Source organism: Schistocerca serialis, chromosome 12 (genome assembly GCF_023864345.2).
Source record: "Schistocerca serialis cubense isolate TAMUIC-IGC-003099 chromosome 12, iqSchSeri2.2, whole genome shotgun sequence".
NCBI lineage: Eukaryota > Metazoa > Arthropoda > Insecta > Orthoptera > Acrididae > Schistocerca > Schistocerca serialis.
Genome location: NC_064649.1, coordinates 82,795,572 through 82,812,275, shown reverse-complemented (window position 1 = coordinate 82,812,275; position 16,704 = coordinate 82,795,572). Strand labels below are relative to the sequence as shown.

The 16,704-nt window shown below is 39.3% G+C and overlaps 1 protein-coding gene across 1 annotated transcript in view; it reads left to right on the top strand.

The window, feature by feature from the left end:
* The first annotated feature begins 13,342 nt into the window (after positions 1 to 13,342).
* The window catches only part of LOC126427954 (uncharacterized), a 62,166-nt gene continuing 58,804 nt past the window's right edge, over positions 13,343 to 16,704 (top strand). The window contains exon 1 of the mRNA XM_050089843.1: positions 13,343 to 13,474. Coding sequence (XP_049945800.1) covers positions 13,343 to 13,474 — 132 coding nt within the window. The remainder of the gene's footprint in view (positions 13,475 to 16,704) is intronic.

The following is a 16,704-nucleotide window of genomic DNA, read 5'->3' as shown; positions in this document are numbered from 1 at the left end:
CTAGGTTTCCATAGCTTTCTTTCATATGTGTAGAATGTCCAGCAGATATAGATGCATACATGTTACCATTGTGTAATAAAACAGCCTTTAACTAGTTTTGGATGAATCAATATACAACCTCCAGTCTTCCTTTTTGTATTCAATTACCAAAATCATTCATCAGACTGGGAATGTCTGAGCAGCACACTAAGTCACCTTCTTGTTGAAAAATCTTGGAAAATCGCTGCTCTCTCTCTTTCTATACATGTATATGCTGGTTCCAACGGTCATTAAGTTCTTTTCTTTTTATCTAAAGCCAAGCATTTCAGCTTTCTTTCGTTAAGCCCAGATCCCTAACCAAATCGTTAATCTTGGTCTGAGTAAACAATTTGGGCTCTAGACTTTCTGTATTACAATGGAATTCATCATCATCTGGTTCATCTAAATCCGATTGTACATCAGAAAATACTTCTGTTGGAACAGAATTTCCATCATCTGGTGGTTCAGGAACCAGCAAATCTACACCATGCCCTACTGGTTGGATGGTGGACGGAAGATTAGGGTAGATTGTTACCTTTTTTTTCGAATTATGACCAGTAATGTCAACACCGCTAAGGTAGCAATAATCAGAATGATTTCTTGGCTCTCTTCATATCATAGGAACAGCAAATCTATAGGCTTCAACACACACATAACATACCTTATGTGGCGTCCAAGATTTATCTTGATCACCAAGTTTAGATCCAAAGTATGAAAGATAAACATTTTTCACAAAGTCTGTAATGTTTCTTTGGTGTTTTTTAATCACAAATTCACCACAAATACAACAAAAACTGTCAGCAGAGTTTTTACAACCCGAATTAGACATTGTACTGAGCACATGTACAGGAAACGGGAAAGTGAGGTTAGGTTGACAGTAAAAAAAACACTATCTGAAACTTCCTGGCAGATTAAAACTGTGTGCCCGACTGAGACTCAAACTCGGGACCTTTGCCTTTAGCAGGTAAGTGCTCTACCATCTGAGCTACGGAAGCACAACTCATGCCCGGTACTCACAGCTTTACTTCTGCCAGTATCTCATCTCCTACCTTCTAAACTTTACAGAAGCTCTCCTGCAAACCTAGCAGAACTAGCACTCTTGAAAGAAAGGATACTGTGGACACATGGCTTAGCCACAGCCTGGGGGATGTTTGCAGAATGAGTTCTGCTAGGTTCACAGGAGAGCTTCTGTAAAGTTTGGAAGGTAGGAGACGAGATACTGGCAGAAGTAAAGCTGTGAGTACCGGGCGTGAGTCGTGCTTCGGTAGCTCAGATGGTAGAGCACTTGCCCACGAAAGGCAAAGGTCCCGAATTCGAGTCTCGGTTGGGCACACAGTTTTAATCTGCCAGGAAGTTTCATATCAGTGCACACTCCACTGCAGAGTGAAAATCTCATTCTGGAAACATCCCCCAGGCTGTGGCTAAGCCATGTTTCCGCAGTATCCAGTATCCTTTCTTTCAGGAGTGTTAGTTCTGCTAGGTTCGCAGGAAAGCTTCTATAAAGTTTGGAAGGTAGGAGACGAGATACTAGCAGAAGTAAAGCTGTGAGTACTGGGTGTGGGTCGTGCTTCAGTAGCTCAGATGGTAGAGCACTTGCCCACGAAAGGCAAAGGTCCCGAGTTCGAGTCTCGGTCGGGCACACAGTTTTAATCTGCCAGGAAGTTCCATATCAGCGCACATTCCGCTGCAGAGTGAAAATCTCATTCTGGAAACATCCCCCAGGCTGTGGATAAGCCATGTCTCTGCAGTATCCTTTCTTTCAGGAGTGTTAGTTCTGCTAGGTTCACAGGAGAGCTTCTGTAAAGTTTGGAAGGTAGGAGACGAGATACTGGCAGAAGTAAAGCTGTGAGTACCGGGCATGAGTCGTGCTTCAGTAGGTCAGATGGTAGAGCACTTGCCCGCGAAAGGCAAAGGTCCCGAGTTTGAGTCTCGCTCGGGCGCACGGTTTTAATCTTCCAGGAAGTTTCATATCAGGGCACACTCGTGCTGCAGAGTGAAAATCTCATTCTGAAAACACCATCTATTAACAGAAAAATAGAATCAATCCTTTTTTGCCAGCAAATGTTTTTCAGCAGTGCTGCCAACGTCATCTACATTCTTTACACCTTCTTTTTAAATTATTTTAAGTATATAAAAGCTGTTAATCGCTTAATTTAATAAATTTAACTGTTAAATGTGAAGAAATGGTGGGTGATACAGTTTTTTAAGTATTATATTTGGATTTCCCACTCTAAAAAACATAAGAATAAGGTATTTTCAGCAAAAAGGTTTTCCATTGTTGGCCTGTGTGACCTGAGAAGACTTCATCGTATTTATTGCTGTATTTCAGTTATGTCAGAAAAAAGTTGCTAAAACTGGAATTTATACTCCAGATCCACATTTATCTTTTTCAAAATGCTTTTGTTGCTTTTGCAAGTGTGCATTTTATAATCTCCTTGCAAAATTCATCTATTACTTGAAGTATTTCACTTCCTAATCTACTTCATCAGCTTCATCTGATTTAATTCATTTACATTCAGTTAACTTTGGTTTACCTTTGTGATTAGTTACACACAACTTCTGCCACACTCATGTAGGATGTTGTTAATACCTGGGACTCTGAGTCAATTATTATTGTTCTCAGGGCACAACACCTCTTTGATTTTCTTAGTTGCCTGAAAAATAGTTTTAACTCCCTGTCTCTTCAAGATACAGGATGACACAGAATAACGGGGATGTTTGAAGTTAGTAGTGGCAGCCATGGGCAGGTGGCAGCACTGCGGGTTCATGGCAGTTAGCGAGTAAACAGTCTGCCATTTCAGTAATCATGGTTCAGTGGAACGGACAACAGCATGTGTTAGGCATAAAAATGTTTTATAAAAATAATGATAGTTTGGTAGCAGCACAGAGAGAGTTTCAATGTCTTTAAAACTTAGGACATCATGATTCCATTCCATCAAAACACATGGTAAAATGTTTGATTAATAACTTTGAAGAGTCTGGATCTGCTCTCAAGAAGAAACCAACAGGACGACCAAGAAGTGTGCATTCTCCAGCGAACATTGATGTTGTATGCGAGTCTGTTTTACAGATCCCACTGTGTCCAATTCGTAAGCTGGCAGCAGTGGCTGTAATGTTCCAGGAGAGATTCACAGAATTCTTCATCTTGATTTAAAATTTCATCTGTACAAACTACAGATGGTGCAACATTTGAAGGACAACAATTACCAGTTACAATTAGGATTCTGTCAACAAGTGATAACAAAAATAAACAATGATAATGAATTTTTAAACAAATTGTGGATGTCAGATGAGGCACATTTTCATCTCACAGGTTATGTGAATAAACAGAACTACTGTTACCTGGGCAAACACAAATCCTAATGACGTTCATGAGTGCCCTTTACATGCTAGTAAAGTGATAGTATGGTGTGGTGTTTCATCACATGGGATTATCGGACTATATTTTTTCGCAAAGGAACAGGGATACACAATAACTGTCACTGCCGATTGTTATGTGGAGATGTTACGAACTTTCATTACACCTGCATTGAACAACTTTCCAAACGTTCAAGAAGCCTGATTTCAACAGGACGAGGCGACATCGCACACTGCATGGCAATCAGTGGCATATGTGCAAGAATTGTTTGGTAACAGTGTGATCTCACGATTTGGTAATATTCCCTGGCCCCCTAGATCACCAGATTTATCCATTTGTGATTTTTTCTTGTGGGGCTACCTCAAGAGCAAAGTCTACACAACTCAACCAAGAACCCTGGATGAGTTAGAACAGAGAATTTGGGATGCAATTCGCAGTATCCCAGTCGAGATGTTGCAGTGGTAAGTGAGGAATCTCAACAACAGATTTCACAAATGTATTCGTGCAGGAGGACGCCATCTAAAGGATGTAATTTTTTTAAAAAAATGATAAATGCCGTCAATGTTCCGTAAATGGCAAAGTTGTAAGGTTTCAATTACTATGAATGCAATTTCTTTCCTTCATCAATTCTAGTTTTATTGGATTGTGGAAATGTTCCCATTTTTCTGTGACACCCTGTACATCCAATTGTACTTGGCATAATTCGAAATAAGGGAAGAAACACCATGTGCTGATCTTGTTTCGTAGTTTGACTTGATAACCACCTCAGCTCTAAAATAAACCATCTAACTTCTGTGTTCAGACAAATTGCTATCGAACACATGAAAGCATGTCACTTCTCTTGAGAACATTCATATTCAAATCTAGTAAAGCAACACAGCAGACCTGATAATATATTATATAGTGATTCTGGTAGTTTGTTGTTGTTCTTGTTGTTGATGATGTGGTTGTGGTCTTCAGTCGGAAGATTGGCTTGATGCAGCTCTCCGTGCCCTACTGCAGAGCTGTATGTTCTCAGGAAAAATTATGGTTGTATTCCCCTTTGATTTCAGCTGTTCACAGTACCAGCACAACAAGGTCATTTTGCAGAATGAACTTTTTGCTCTACAGCGGAGTGTGCACTGATATGAAACTTCCTGGCAGATTAAAACTGTGTGCCGGACCGAGACTTGAACTCAAGTTTGAGTCTCAGTCTGGCACACAGTTTTAATCTGCCAGGAAGTTTCAAGGTCATTTTCGTTGATGTTACAATGCCAGATCAGCCAATCATCCAGACTGTTGCCTTGCAACTACTGAAAAGGCTGCTACTCTCTTCAGGAACCACAAATTTGTCTGCCCTCTCAACAGATACTTCACTGTTGTGGTTGTACTTATGATACAACTATCTGTATCACTGAGGCACAAAAGCCACCCCACCAACAGCAAGTTCCACGATTCATGGGGGAGGGAGGTCTGTCAGTTTATAGGAGACCAAAAGCATATGTCTGAAACTTCTTTAAACAACTATAGAGGGTCATAATAAGACCCGTAATAAGACCTTTTAGAAATAACTTGGAAGTGATTGTGTGTGGAGATTTGATTTCCCCTTGGATAGCACTGACATAGTATGTTCTGGTAAGAGGCTACGTGCATGGCTAACTGCCACTTGTGAGCAGAGCAGTATCCTTTATTGCCCAGTGATTTCCACTGTGTTCGCGAGGATTTTATGGGGGTAAATTCGTCCAAAAGAGAGCCTGAGAATAAATATAGTTACAGTTGAAGCAGCTACTAATACAATAACTAATTCAATTTGGATAAAGCCAAGGATGTTAAACAAAATGTATTTGGAGTCTTGCATCAAAATATCAGAAGCTTCAAAAATAAAAAGGATAACATTCTCACATAGATTCATGGAAATGACAGGATAGACGGAATTTAATCACACTAGTTGTGCATATCAAAACATCATATGGAAATCACTGAAATTGAGCAGGTTAATGTTAATGGACACAAGATAATATAGTGCTACTGTAAGACTTCAAGAAGAATATAATAATTCCAATCCCAAAGAAAGCAGGTGTTAGCAGATGTGAAAATTACCGAACTATCAGTTTAATAAGTCACGGCTGCAAAATACTAACGCGAATTATTTATACACGAATGGAAAAACTGGTAGAAGCTGACCTCAGGGAAGATCAGTTTGGACTCCGTAGAAATGTTGGAACATCTGAGGCAATATTGACCCTACGACTTATCTTAGAAGATAGACTAAGGAAAGGCAAACCTATGTTTCTAGCATTTGTAGACTTAGAGAAAGATTTTGAAAATGTTGACTGGAGTGCTCTCTTGCAAATTCTGAAGGAGGCAGGAGTAAATTACAGGGAGCGAAAGGCTATTTACGATTTGTATAGAAACCAGAGTGCGATTATAAGAGTCGAGGGGCATGAAAGGGAAGCAGTGGTTGGGAAGGGAGTGAGACAGGGTTGTAGCTATCCCCACTGTTATTCAGTCTGTATATTGAGCAAGCAGTAAAGGAAACAAAAGAAAAATTCAGAGTAGGTATTAAAATCCATGGATAAGAAATAAAAACTTCGAGGTTCGCCGATGACATTGTAATTCTGTCAGAGACCGAAAAGGATTTGGAAGAGCAGTTGAATGGAATGGACAGTGTCTTGAAAGGAGGATATAAGATGAACATCAACAAAAGCAAAATGAGGATAATGGAATGTAGTCGAATTAAATCAGGTGATGCTGAGGGAATTAGATTAGGAAATGAGACACTTAAAGTAGTAAAGGAGTTTTGCTATTTGGGGAGCAAAATAACTGATGATGGTTGAAGTAGAGAGGATATAAAATGGAGACTGGCAATGGCAAGAAAAGTGTTTCTGAAGAAGAGAAATTTGTTAACATCGAGTATAGATTTAAGTGTCAGGAAGTCATTTCTGAAAGTATTTGTATGGAGTGTAGCCATGTATGGAAGTGAAACATGGACGATAAATAATTTGGACAAGAAGAGAATAGAAGCTTTCGAAATGTGGTGCTACAGAAGAATGCTGAAGATTAGATGGGTAGATCACATAACTAATGAGGAAGTATTGAATAGGATTGGGGAGAAGAGAAATTTGTGGCACAACTTGACCAGAAGAAGGGATCGGTTGGTAGGACATGTTCTGAGGCATCAAGGGATCACCAATTTAGTATTGGAGGGCAGCGTGGAGGGTAAAAATCGTAGAGGGAGACCAAGAGATGAATACACTAAGCAGATTCAGAAGGATGTAGGTTGCAGTAGGTACTGGGAGATGAAGAAGCTTGCACAGGATAGAGTAGCATGGAGAGCTGCATCAAACCAGTCTCAGGACTGAAGACCACTACATATACTACACTTCATAGATTTAAATATTCTTCAGTGGAGTAAAAAGATTCTGATAGCCATGGCTAACATGTTAGATGTCCTTTATATCCTGACACTTACCGTACTATCCTCCCAACCTTGTACAAAAACAAATCTCTTATGCCTTTTCTTTCCAGTTTCCCACCACCTCCCAAAGTCCCACTGTCCAGCCACAGAGGAGTAATCCCCTTGTAACTCAGTACCACCCAAGACTGGATCAGCTGAATTATATTCTCTGCCAGGGTTTTGATCACCTCTTTTCGTGCCCTGAAATGAGAAATGTACTGCCCACTATCCTTCCCACCCCTCGAACAGTGGTATTCCGCTGTCCACCGAACCTACTCAACATACTCATCCATCCTCCCAATCCCTTACTTCATGGCTCCCCTGTAATAATCCTAGATGCAAGACCTGTCCCATGCATCCTCCCACCACCACCTACTCCAGTCTGGTCACTAACATCACCTATCCCATCAAAGGCAGGGCTACCTGTGAAACCAATCATGTGGTCTACAAGTTAAGCTGTAACCACTGTGCTGCATTCTATGTGGGCATGACAACCAACAAGCTATCTGTCTGCATGAATGGCCACCAACAAACTGTGACTAAGAAACAAGTGGACCACCCTGTTGCTGAACATGCTGCCAAATATGACATCCTTCATTTCAATGACTGCTTCACAGCCTATTCCATATGGATCCTTTCCACCAACACCAGCTTTTCTGAATTGCACAAGTGGGAACTTTCCCTGCAACACATACTATGGTCCTGTAAGCCTCCTGGCCTCAACCTTTGTTAGTCACTGGCCTCACCCATCCAGCTCCTTCCCTGTTCCCATTCCAGCACTATGCAGCCGTCATTCCATCACCACACCCATTCTTTTTATTTCTCTCCTTTTACGCCAGTTCCTGCTCCCCCCCCCCCCCCCTTTCACCTCTCTCCAGCCTCCGTCTAACCTGCAGCACTTCACTGTCCATCACACTTCCCATACTATCCCTCCCCCTCCCCGCCCCTGCCTCCTCCTTACCCCCACACAGTCACCACTCTCATCATGCACTGGTGCTGCTGCTCGCAGTGTGGTTTCAGTTGCCTGAGACTGCACACGTGTGTGTGCATGTGTGTGTGTGTGTGTGTGTGTGTGTGTGTGTGTGTGTGTGTGTGTGTGTGTGTGTGTGTGCGCGCGCGCGTGTGTGCGTGTGTGCATGCACGTGTGTGTGTGTGTGTGTGTGTGTGTGTGTGTGTGTGTGTGTGTCTATTGTTGAAGAAGGCATTAATGGCTGAAAGCTATAATTGTGAGAGTCTTTTTGTTGTGCCTGTCTGTGACTCAGCATCTCCATTGTATGGTGAGTGGCAACTTTCTTCTCATAGTGTTGTAACTCTAATAAGAATATATTGCATTAAAATTAAACTATTTCTGATTTTCCCCACCAGGAACACGAAAACTACCAATAAACAACAAGAACATATATCCTGGTCACAAGAATCTGGACAAACAGAGGCACCCTACAATCCTTTTGTGCTTTGGGATGTCATTCCAAGGCTGCTGAATGATGTAATAAATGGGGCTGGCTTGAAGGTATACTACATGTGTTGATAACATTCTGAATTTATTTATTTTCTGTTCCATTGATCCAACTTGTAATTGTGATATAGTCAGTGCCTTTTCTCTGATAGATCACAATTGGTTAATCAGTTTGATTAATGTGCACTAAGGAGCTGTGCATTACTTTAAAAAGGTAAGCCAGTAAGCTAGCTAAGCTAATAACTTAAATCAGAAAAGTAACAAGTGGCTTCATTTAGATATGCATTAGATTTTCTCTGGTAGCCCTTATTCACAATACCAACTGCCATTTATTTAAAAGTGAACATAGAAGAGGGAAAATTTGTTATCTTCCTGTCAATTTGGCTTTCATAAAGGATACTCTCCACAGAAACCCGCTTATAACCTCAAGAAAGAAGTCCCGCCAGAGCTAAACAGTAAAAACAATCCTGTAGAAATTTTCTATAACCTTACTAAGTCATCTGGTTACGTTTACCCCAAAATTCTACAAAGGAAATAAAAATTTTGTGGCACAAGTGTAGTATTATGTTAATAACAGAAACAGAGGGTCACACTGACAAACTGCACCAAGAAATAAAACTGGATAGAGAATAGGCCACACAAAATTTGAAGTCCCACACGTTTCTGTATTCTGTCTGCTGGTACCTTCCAGTAACTTTACAGACTGTTCAAAAGCTGTGATGTTTATTGCTGCCTCACGCATATTAAACAAGGGCTCAGATTGGGGCACACCAGACACAACTTAGTTGGTATTTGAACAGACCAAAACAGGCTCACAACAAATAACTTAATACTACAGTGATTCATGTTGAACTATTTCAAACATACGGAAATGATCTGCTAGTGCCAAATTAGGCTAGATTTGTTAAGCACTAGACAGTAAGCTGTGTATGAAATATCATGAGTTCTAGCAAGGCAACATGCATTAATGAAGTCAACTCGTACACGGTGGGAAGAAAATAAGTCTCTCATGAAAATTTTAAACATGTCCCAAAGTAATTGGTCATTTTATTGACTTTTGTTGTGATCAGCAGAACTGTAGAAACTCTTTTTGTGGTTCAAATTCCTCATAGATGCCAGTGTATGCCATCAGTTTCCTCAGTCATTTGGGAATGTTCTCAACCAACTTTCAAAAGAAGCGCTTATGGTTTGTTGGTAAGAACGTACCAGATGTGAGCTTCCAAATTGACCACAGTATGTGGTTTGGTCTGACAAACATCCTCCTTTGCTTTTTCCCACAAGAAGAAGTCACATGACATTAGAGCAGGGCACTATGCTGGCCACTCATGAGGACTACGGCAACCCAACCAATACTGATTCCGAAATGTTGCAGTGCACCATTTTGCATAAAGGTCATGTTTTTATTATGGGTTGTACAATGACACAATTGGCAAAATCTGATTTTCTAGTGCAAAAAGGTATCAATCTGAGTTCATTGTGCTCCAAAGAAGGAGCAGACCATTCAGTTGTTTCGATGTCATACTGCGTCACGTCATTGCTTTGGGGTAAAGTCACAATTTTTTTTTATGGTGGAATCTGGGGAACTTTTTGTCTAGTAAAGTGAATTATGTTGTTTTACAAATCCCCCCCTCCAATTCCATTTTAAGCACGTATCAGATCTTGTCTCACATTAGACCACTCTCGTGGCTGTCTAGCATATTGATTTTTTGTGACTACCAGTGAAGATTTCCTGCATCAGTTGCACATTTTCCTCTGATGTGGATGTCCTGCAATGACTGCTTTTTGCAAGATTCGTCACTGATCCTGTAGTCATGAGTTCTGTATGGCAATTCCCAATGATCCTCAGATAAAAAGTAATGTGAAGGCTCTGGATAGCATATAGTAAACTCTGTACCAGTATCACAGAACACCACACTTCATGGCAGAGGCCACCTGGTTCCACTCGTGTACTTGTGACAGTGCTTGCCTGCACTATCCATTAGGACCTCAGAGGCTTGACAATCGAAGTCTGGTGAAATATCTGTAAATTGATTTCTAGTGTTAGGGAGGGCATTGGACTGGGGTGGTTCACGCAGCTGTGGTAGTCACGGTACCGCAGTGGTGTAGTGGCTAGCATATCTGCCTAGTAAGAAGGAGACCTTGATTCAAGTTGTAGCCTTGGCACAAATTTTAATTCATTACTTCAACTTTTATCCTTATCGAAGATAAAGTTGAGACTCATACGCCCCCAGAAAAATTTAATTTCATCAGATTAGTGATTTCTAGTAAGTGTATAAACCAGGTACAAACATTACGCAGATTCACAATTAACGTGGCTTATTTCCCACATTTACGAGGGTGATTCGGAAAGTTCTCAGAATCGCCACAAGAGGTCAGCGCTAGCCCAACGAGTTGTTCACATGATATTCATTGCCTGTAAACACGTGCCACATAAGTGCCCTTTGAAGAGAGCTGTGGCATTGACTTGGCTCTGTTGTTGTTCCCACGTAGTGATTTCCGAAGATGGAAGAAATTGAGATTCGAGCAGTAATTAAGTACTTCATAAAGAAAGGTATGAAAGTAAAGGACATCCATGCTGATATCTATAATACATTGGGGATCTCTGCTCTTTCATATTCAACTGTTGCCAAGTGGACAAATGAATTTAAATTTGGTCGGGAGAGCTCAGGTGATGATCCACGCAGTGGTCAGCCAAGACGTGTCACTACTCCAGAAATTATCACAAAAGTGCACAAAACGGTCATGGAGGATCACTGCTTGAATGTTGCAAGATTGGTGCTGCGACTCTTGATGCTGTATCGAAAACTCACAAGAATGGACATATCAGAACAATGTTCAGCCCGTTTTAGGAGAAACGAACAAGGTATTTTGCATACATTTGTGACTACAGATGAAAGTTGTGTGCACTACTATACCCCAGAGACAAAACAACAGTCAAAGCAGTGGAAACATGATGATTCTCTGCCATCAAAGAAAGCAAAGACAATTCCTTTGGTGGGGAAGGTTATGGCATCAGTGTTCTGGGATGCGAAAGGGATTCTGTAAGTAGATTATCTTCCCACGGGGCAAGCAATTACTAGAAAATACTTTGCTAACCTCCTGGACAAACTGCAACAAAAAATACAGGAAAAAAGGCTGGGTTTAGCAAGGAAGAAAGGCATCTTCCATCAAGATAATGTGCACCCGCACACATGTGCTGTCACCATGGCAAAATTACATGAACTGAGGTACGAAATGTTGCCACACCCGCCTTATTCACCTGATATGGCTCCATCAGACTTCCATCTCTTCCCAAAACTGCAAATTTTTCTTGGTGGATGAAGATTCAGTTGAAACTAAGAATTGATAGCCAGAGTTGACAACTATTTTGCAGGCCTGGAGGAAACTCATTTTTGGGGTGGGATCAAGGCATTGGAACATCGCTGGACTAAGTGCATTAATCTTCAAGGAGACTACATTGAAAAATTAAAAAAATTCAGTGATATAAGTACTTTTTTTCTATTCCATTCTAAGAACTTATCAAACCACATTTGTATTACCAGAATTCTCACAATAACGTTATTCACAGGTGGTATGTACTTACTTCCAGATTGCAGACCAAGTATTTTGTGTGGCGGCCAACTATTTAAAGATGAGTGTATGAACATATTGTGATTTTGTAAAATATATAATAATTTCAGAAAAGCCTAGGCTAGATTTTGCTACTAAGGATGGACTATAGGCATTGAAGTGGTTTAGGAAATTAGAAGAATTCATGCAACCATTTTTTGCATTCACATTGCAAATGCCTCATTTACAAGTACAAGCACCATATTGAAAATTATGATAAATTGTGCAAAATTCCTAATTAATGACTTAATTTGTGAATGAATTATGATAAAAAAATGTGATATAATCATAAGTGAGATAAGTTCCTCTGCATTTTTTTCTTCCTAAGATTTTTGGGTTCATTGTTATGTCTGGTAACCTATGTAGCCAGGCAGTAGCTGGCAGTTTTTTGTTCTTATTTCTTCTTAGATACTTTCATGCTTGACCTGGACTTCCTACCACCTGAGCACTCAGTTTCATGTTTACCATTTTCTGAATCAGTTATATCAACCACCAGTTTATAGTTTGAAGCCTACTCTTTCATTTCCCCCTGACAAATCTGGCTTGAACTGAGCAGTAATCAGGAACTAATGTTTTTTTGTAAACTACTTATTTCCATTGTCGATTCTGATGGGAAGTGCTTACTATGATGTTCTTCTTTTATGTTTGCAGAAAACTCTGTAACATCATCATTGAAAGTGTCATCCTACATTATTATTCTCTGTTCAGGTCTCCCAGAAGCAATGCAGAGTTTGCATTTATTGACGTTTGCTTTAACTGGCTGAGAGCAAATACCGACATTTGCAAAAACTCTTTAGTTTTGAACATTTTATAGCAACACCAAATAAAAGATTGGGATATAATACTTGTAGTTATTATTAGAGGCATTCTGTTACTGTTACTGAGTTAGATGAATAGGATAACTGAATGTAAAATTGGCAACATACAATTTTTCATCTTCCTTAAATAGTCTTCTCACTTGCGCATTTTTTCAAATGTACTATCTTTGATGGTGATAATCGAGATTATTCTATTTCCATGCCTTGAACAATTTCTTTTTACTTTCGATGTGTTCAGGTGTTTAATAGGTTTGACTGCCAGTGAACAATATCACGGAAAAGTCACATCACTACCATTCTCTGTTGAACCATATATGTTCTTTATTGTTTTGTAGATTTTATTGTTTTGTGTTTTTTCCCCAAGTATGTCTTTGTTTCCATACTTCTTGAATTAAAAGTTTGGATGCTGTTCTATGCCATGTCTTGTGACCATTCCAATATCTTGTATCGTAAATATGCTTAAATTTCGTGATGATGCCTAACATTCATACAATAGTGTACGCACACGCATTTCATATATTTGCTATAGTTTAATGGTACTGGGTTATGTGAATAGACTTGTGATATGGTAATAGTAATGATATTTATTGTTTTGTTACTTCTAAGGTTGCTGATTTTATGAAATCAATTTATTCAAGGCACAAAGTATGGATGATAAAAAGCAGACTTCGGCTGTCGGAAATCTGCCAGTGAGTAGCACTTTGCATGATGGTCCGGGCAGTGGGTTTCCAGTAATGGGTGCTGCTCAACAATGGGATGAGACACCGAGTGTGAACGAAGTAAGTTTATAGGTATGCTACAAGGTTTTGATTTGAGATTTTTTTTTTGTCCTATTGATTACATATTGTACAAAGGGTGTACTAGTAGTATAGGACAAGTGAAGTGAAATAATACAAAATTATGTGTTTGCACAAATATTTATTTTCTATAAATGACTGGCTGTGGACAATATTACAACTTTCATTTGAGCAAATATGGTGTCAAGTATAGAAGTGTTGATGAATCACTCAGTGAAAATTAGTTTTCTAGTGTAGGTAAAGTGTGTATTATGTAGCGAAATAGTTGAAAATGGAAGAAGGATATGTTCCGTTTTTCAAAAATGGTGTCACACAGAGTGCTCTGGGGTTACAAATTTTCATAACTCATTTTGTGAATGTGGGTTATGTACGTAAAATGGCCGTCAATCTGTAGTAGAAATGTACAACACTGAACTGAAAGAAAGTGTGTAGACATCTCTTCAGCGTGATATAGAAACATGTGAGCAGTATTTAGGCCTACATGTATTTGAAAAAGCCATGAAAAGTGTCACAGGTATTTCAAACATGATTATTGACTAAATCAGTCATGAGTTTGAGAAGTCAAAGAAGGTTGTGCATCATAAACAATGTGAAAAAGCATTAGTGCCTACAGAGACATATAATCGCTTCAGTGTACTTGACAAAGAAATATGTACAGAAATGACTCTAAACAAACAGGTGCAGAAAGACAAAACAACAGGCCTAAAATCGCAAAGTACGAAACTCAAAGTGAATATACATTCAGACAGTTGTGGATGTAGCCTAGTGGAAATTTTACATATTGAACATGGAATAAATGCTACTTCTTCTGTAAAACCAGATTCACCAATGACTCAAGTAACAAGCAACATAAAAGATGCAACAATGTCTAATTGATGTACTGTAATAATTGAGGGTGCCAATGACATATATAAAAATGAATTAATTAAAGCCATAAATAACTTGAAAGAAACCTTGAGTAGCAACAAGAGTGCATCTATAGTTGTCATTGGTGCCACACAGATAACCTGATAGAAAGTTCTTGTGTGAATGTACAAATTGCTAAGGCAAACAGACAGTTCAATATGTAAAGCATTCTTCAACACATATTTCTTATCTGTTGATTTCTTGCAGAGAGAAGACTTGACCAAACTTGTGCCCAGTAGCTGGAAGAAAGTGCAAGTCATGCTTGTCTACAAGAAAGATAGCAGAAGTGATCCACAAAACTACCCTGCAATATCCTTCACTTCCATTTGTTGTAGAACCTTAGAACTTATTCTGAGGTCAAACATAAATGAAGTATCTCAAACAAATGACCTCCCATGCCAACCAGCACGGGTTTCAAAAACATAGATTAGTGAAATCCAACTCGCACGTTCCTCATGTGACTTCCTGAAAACCATGGGGGAAATGTGGAGGGTTCCTTGGTGTTCGTGTTGTGGACAATGTTAATTGTAACCTCAGACTTATCTGCAGCCCAAATGGAAGTTGTACAAATATTCAGTCAGACCTTGATGAGATTTCAGTTTGGTTCAGAGCTTGGCAACTAGCTTTAAATGTTCAGAAATGTAAAACTTTGCACTTCACTAAACAAAAAAACATAGTATTGATATAATATCAGAGAGTAACAGTTGGAGTCAGTAGACTCGTAGAAATGCTTGTTGGAAAACTTCATACGGATGTAAAATAAAACATTCATGTAGCTTCAGTTATGGGTAAAGCAGGTAGTAGTTTTCTGTTTATTGGTAGGATACTATGGAAATGCAATCAGTCTGCCAAGGAGACAGCTTACAAATCACTCATGTGACCCATCTTAGAATATTACTCAAGTGTGTGGCACCCATGCCAAATAGGACTAATGGGAGCATGAGTGGTCACAGGTTTGTTTGATCCATGGGTGAGTGTCACAGAGATGTTGACAGAACTGAAATTGCAGTTGCTTGAAGATAGATGTAAACTATTCCAAGAAAGTCTACAAACAGAGTTTAAAGAACTGGATTTAAATGATGAGTCTAGGAATTTATACAGCCCTCTACATATTCCTCTTGTAGGGATTATGAGGACAAGGTTTGATTAAATATAGCATGCACAGAGGCTTTTAAAGATTCGTTCTTTCTGAGCTCTGTATGTGAATGAAATGGGAAAAAGCCCCAATAAGTGGTGCAGTGGGCTGGACCCTCTGCCATGCACTTCACAGTGGCTTGCAGAGTTTAGACGCAAATGTAAAAAAGAAAGAAAGGAAGGAAAACACTCAATAAAAAATAGGATCACAAAAGAACAAAGATCAGAGCTTAATGAAGAGAAGAACAGAGTTATGCAGTAGTATAGAAACAGTCACAGACTGGAAGACAAGGAAGAAGAGATTAAAGGTTTACAATCATGTTCATGGAATGAATGACAATAGGCTAACTGAGAAAATTTTCAATTTAATTTCCAAGTAAAAACGTATTAGACAGGATGGCTGGTAGAGAATTTTGGGGTAAGTTCCATGTGACCAAACTGCTGGGGTCATCGGTCCTTGCTGGAAGAGACAAGAAGGGATAAAGAGTTTTTCAGTGGCCAATGGCTATTATGGACTACAATAAATCAGAATTACTGTTCACACATGCTATCAGAGGAAAGTAGAACTAATGTCTTTCCAGCTGTGTGATGTCTTTTTCAAAAGAATGAAACTGTTACCCAGAACGCCCATATTTGTGAATTTTTATATTACAGAATTGCTTCCATTTGTAAATTTGTAGCACTGGTTGCCTAACACTCCTTTTCACACACATGCACACACACACACACACAAACACACACATTTCTAATTCACATTAGATAAAATCAATGGGTAGATTCACTTGCATCACTCCACCACACCCTGTCCCAAAAGAAAGAAAAATCTGTGAATAGATTTGCATGCCTCCCCCTCTCAGCATGCCACTGCTTCTGGTTCTTTCCATTTATCTATGTCCCATCTCCCCTAATTTCTTCATTTTTAATCTGCAGTTCATAACCAATGAAGAATGGGTGGAGTATACACTTGTTACAGGAAATGTTTCACAGTTTAAAATCTCGGTTTCAAATCTTTGTCTTACCATTATGTAATTTATCTGATATCTTACGATCTCTCCAACTATCTTTGTCACATTCAAGCTTCTTTCATGCCTCTAAAACCAAGTATTAGCAACAATTAAGTTATGCTGTATGCAAATTCTACCAGGCAGTTTCTTTTTTCACTCCTGCTCCCC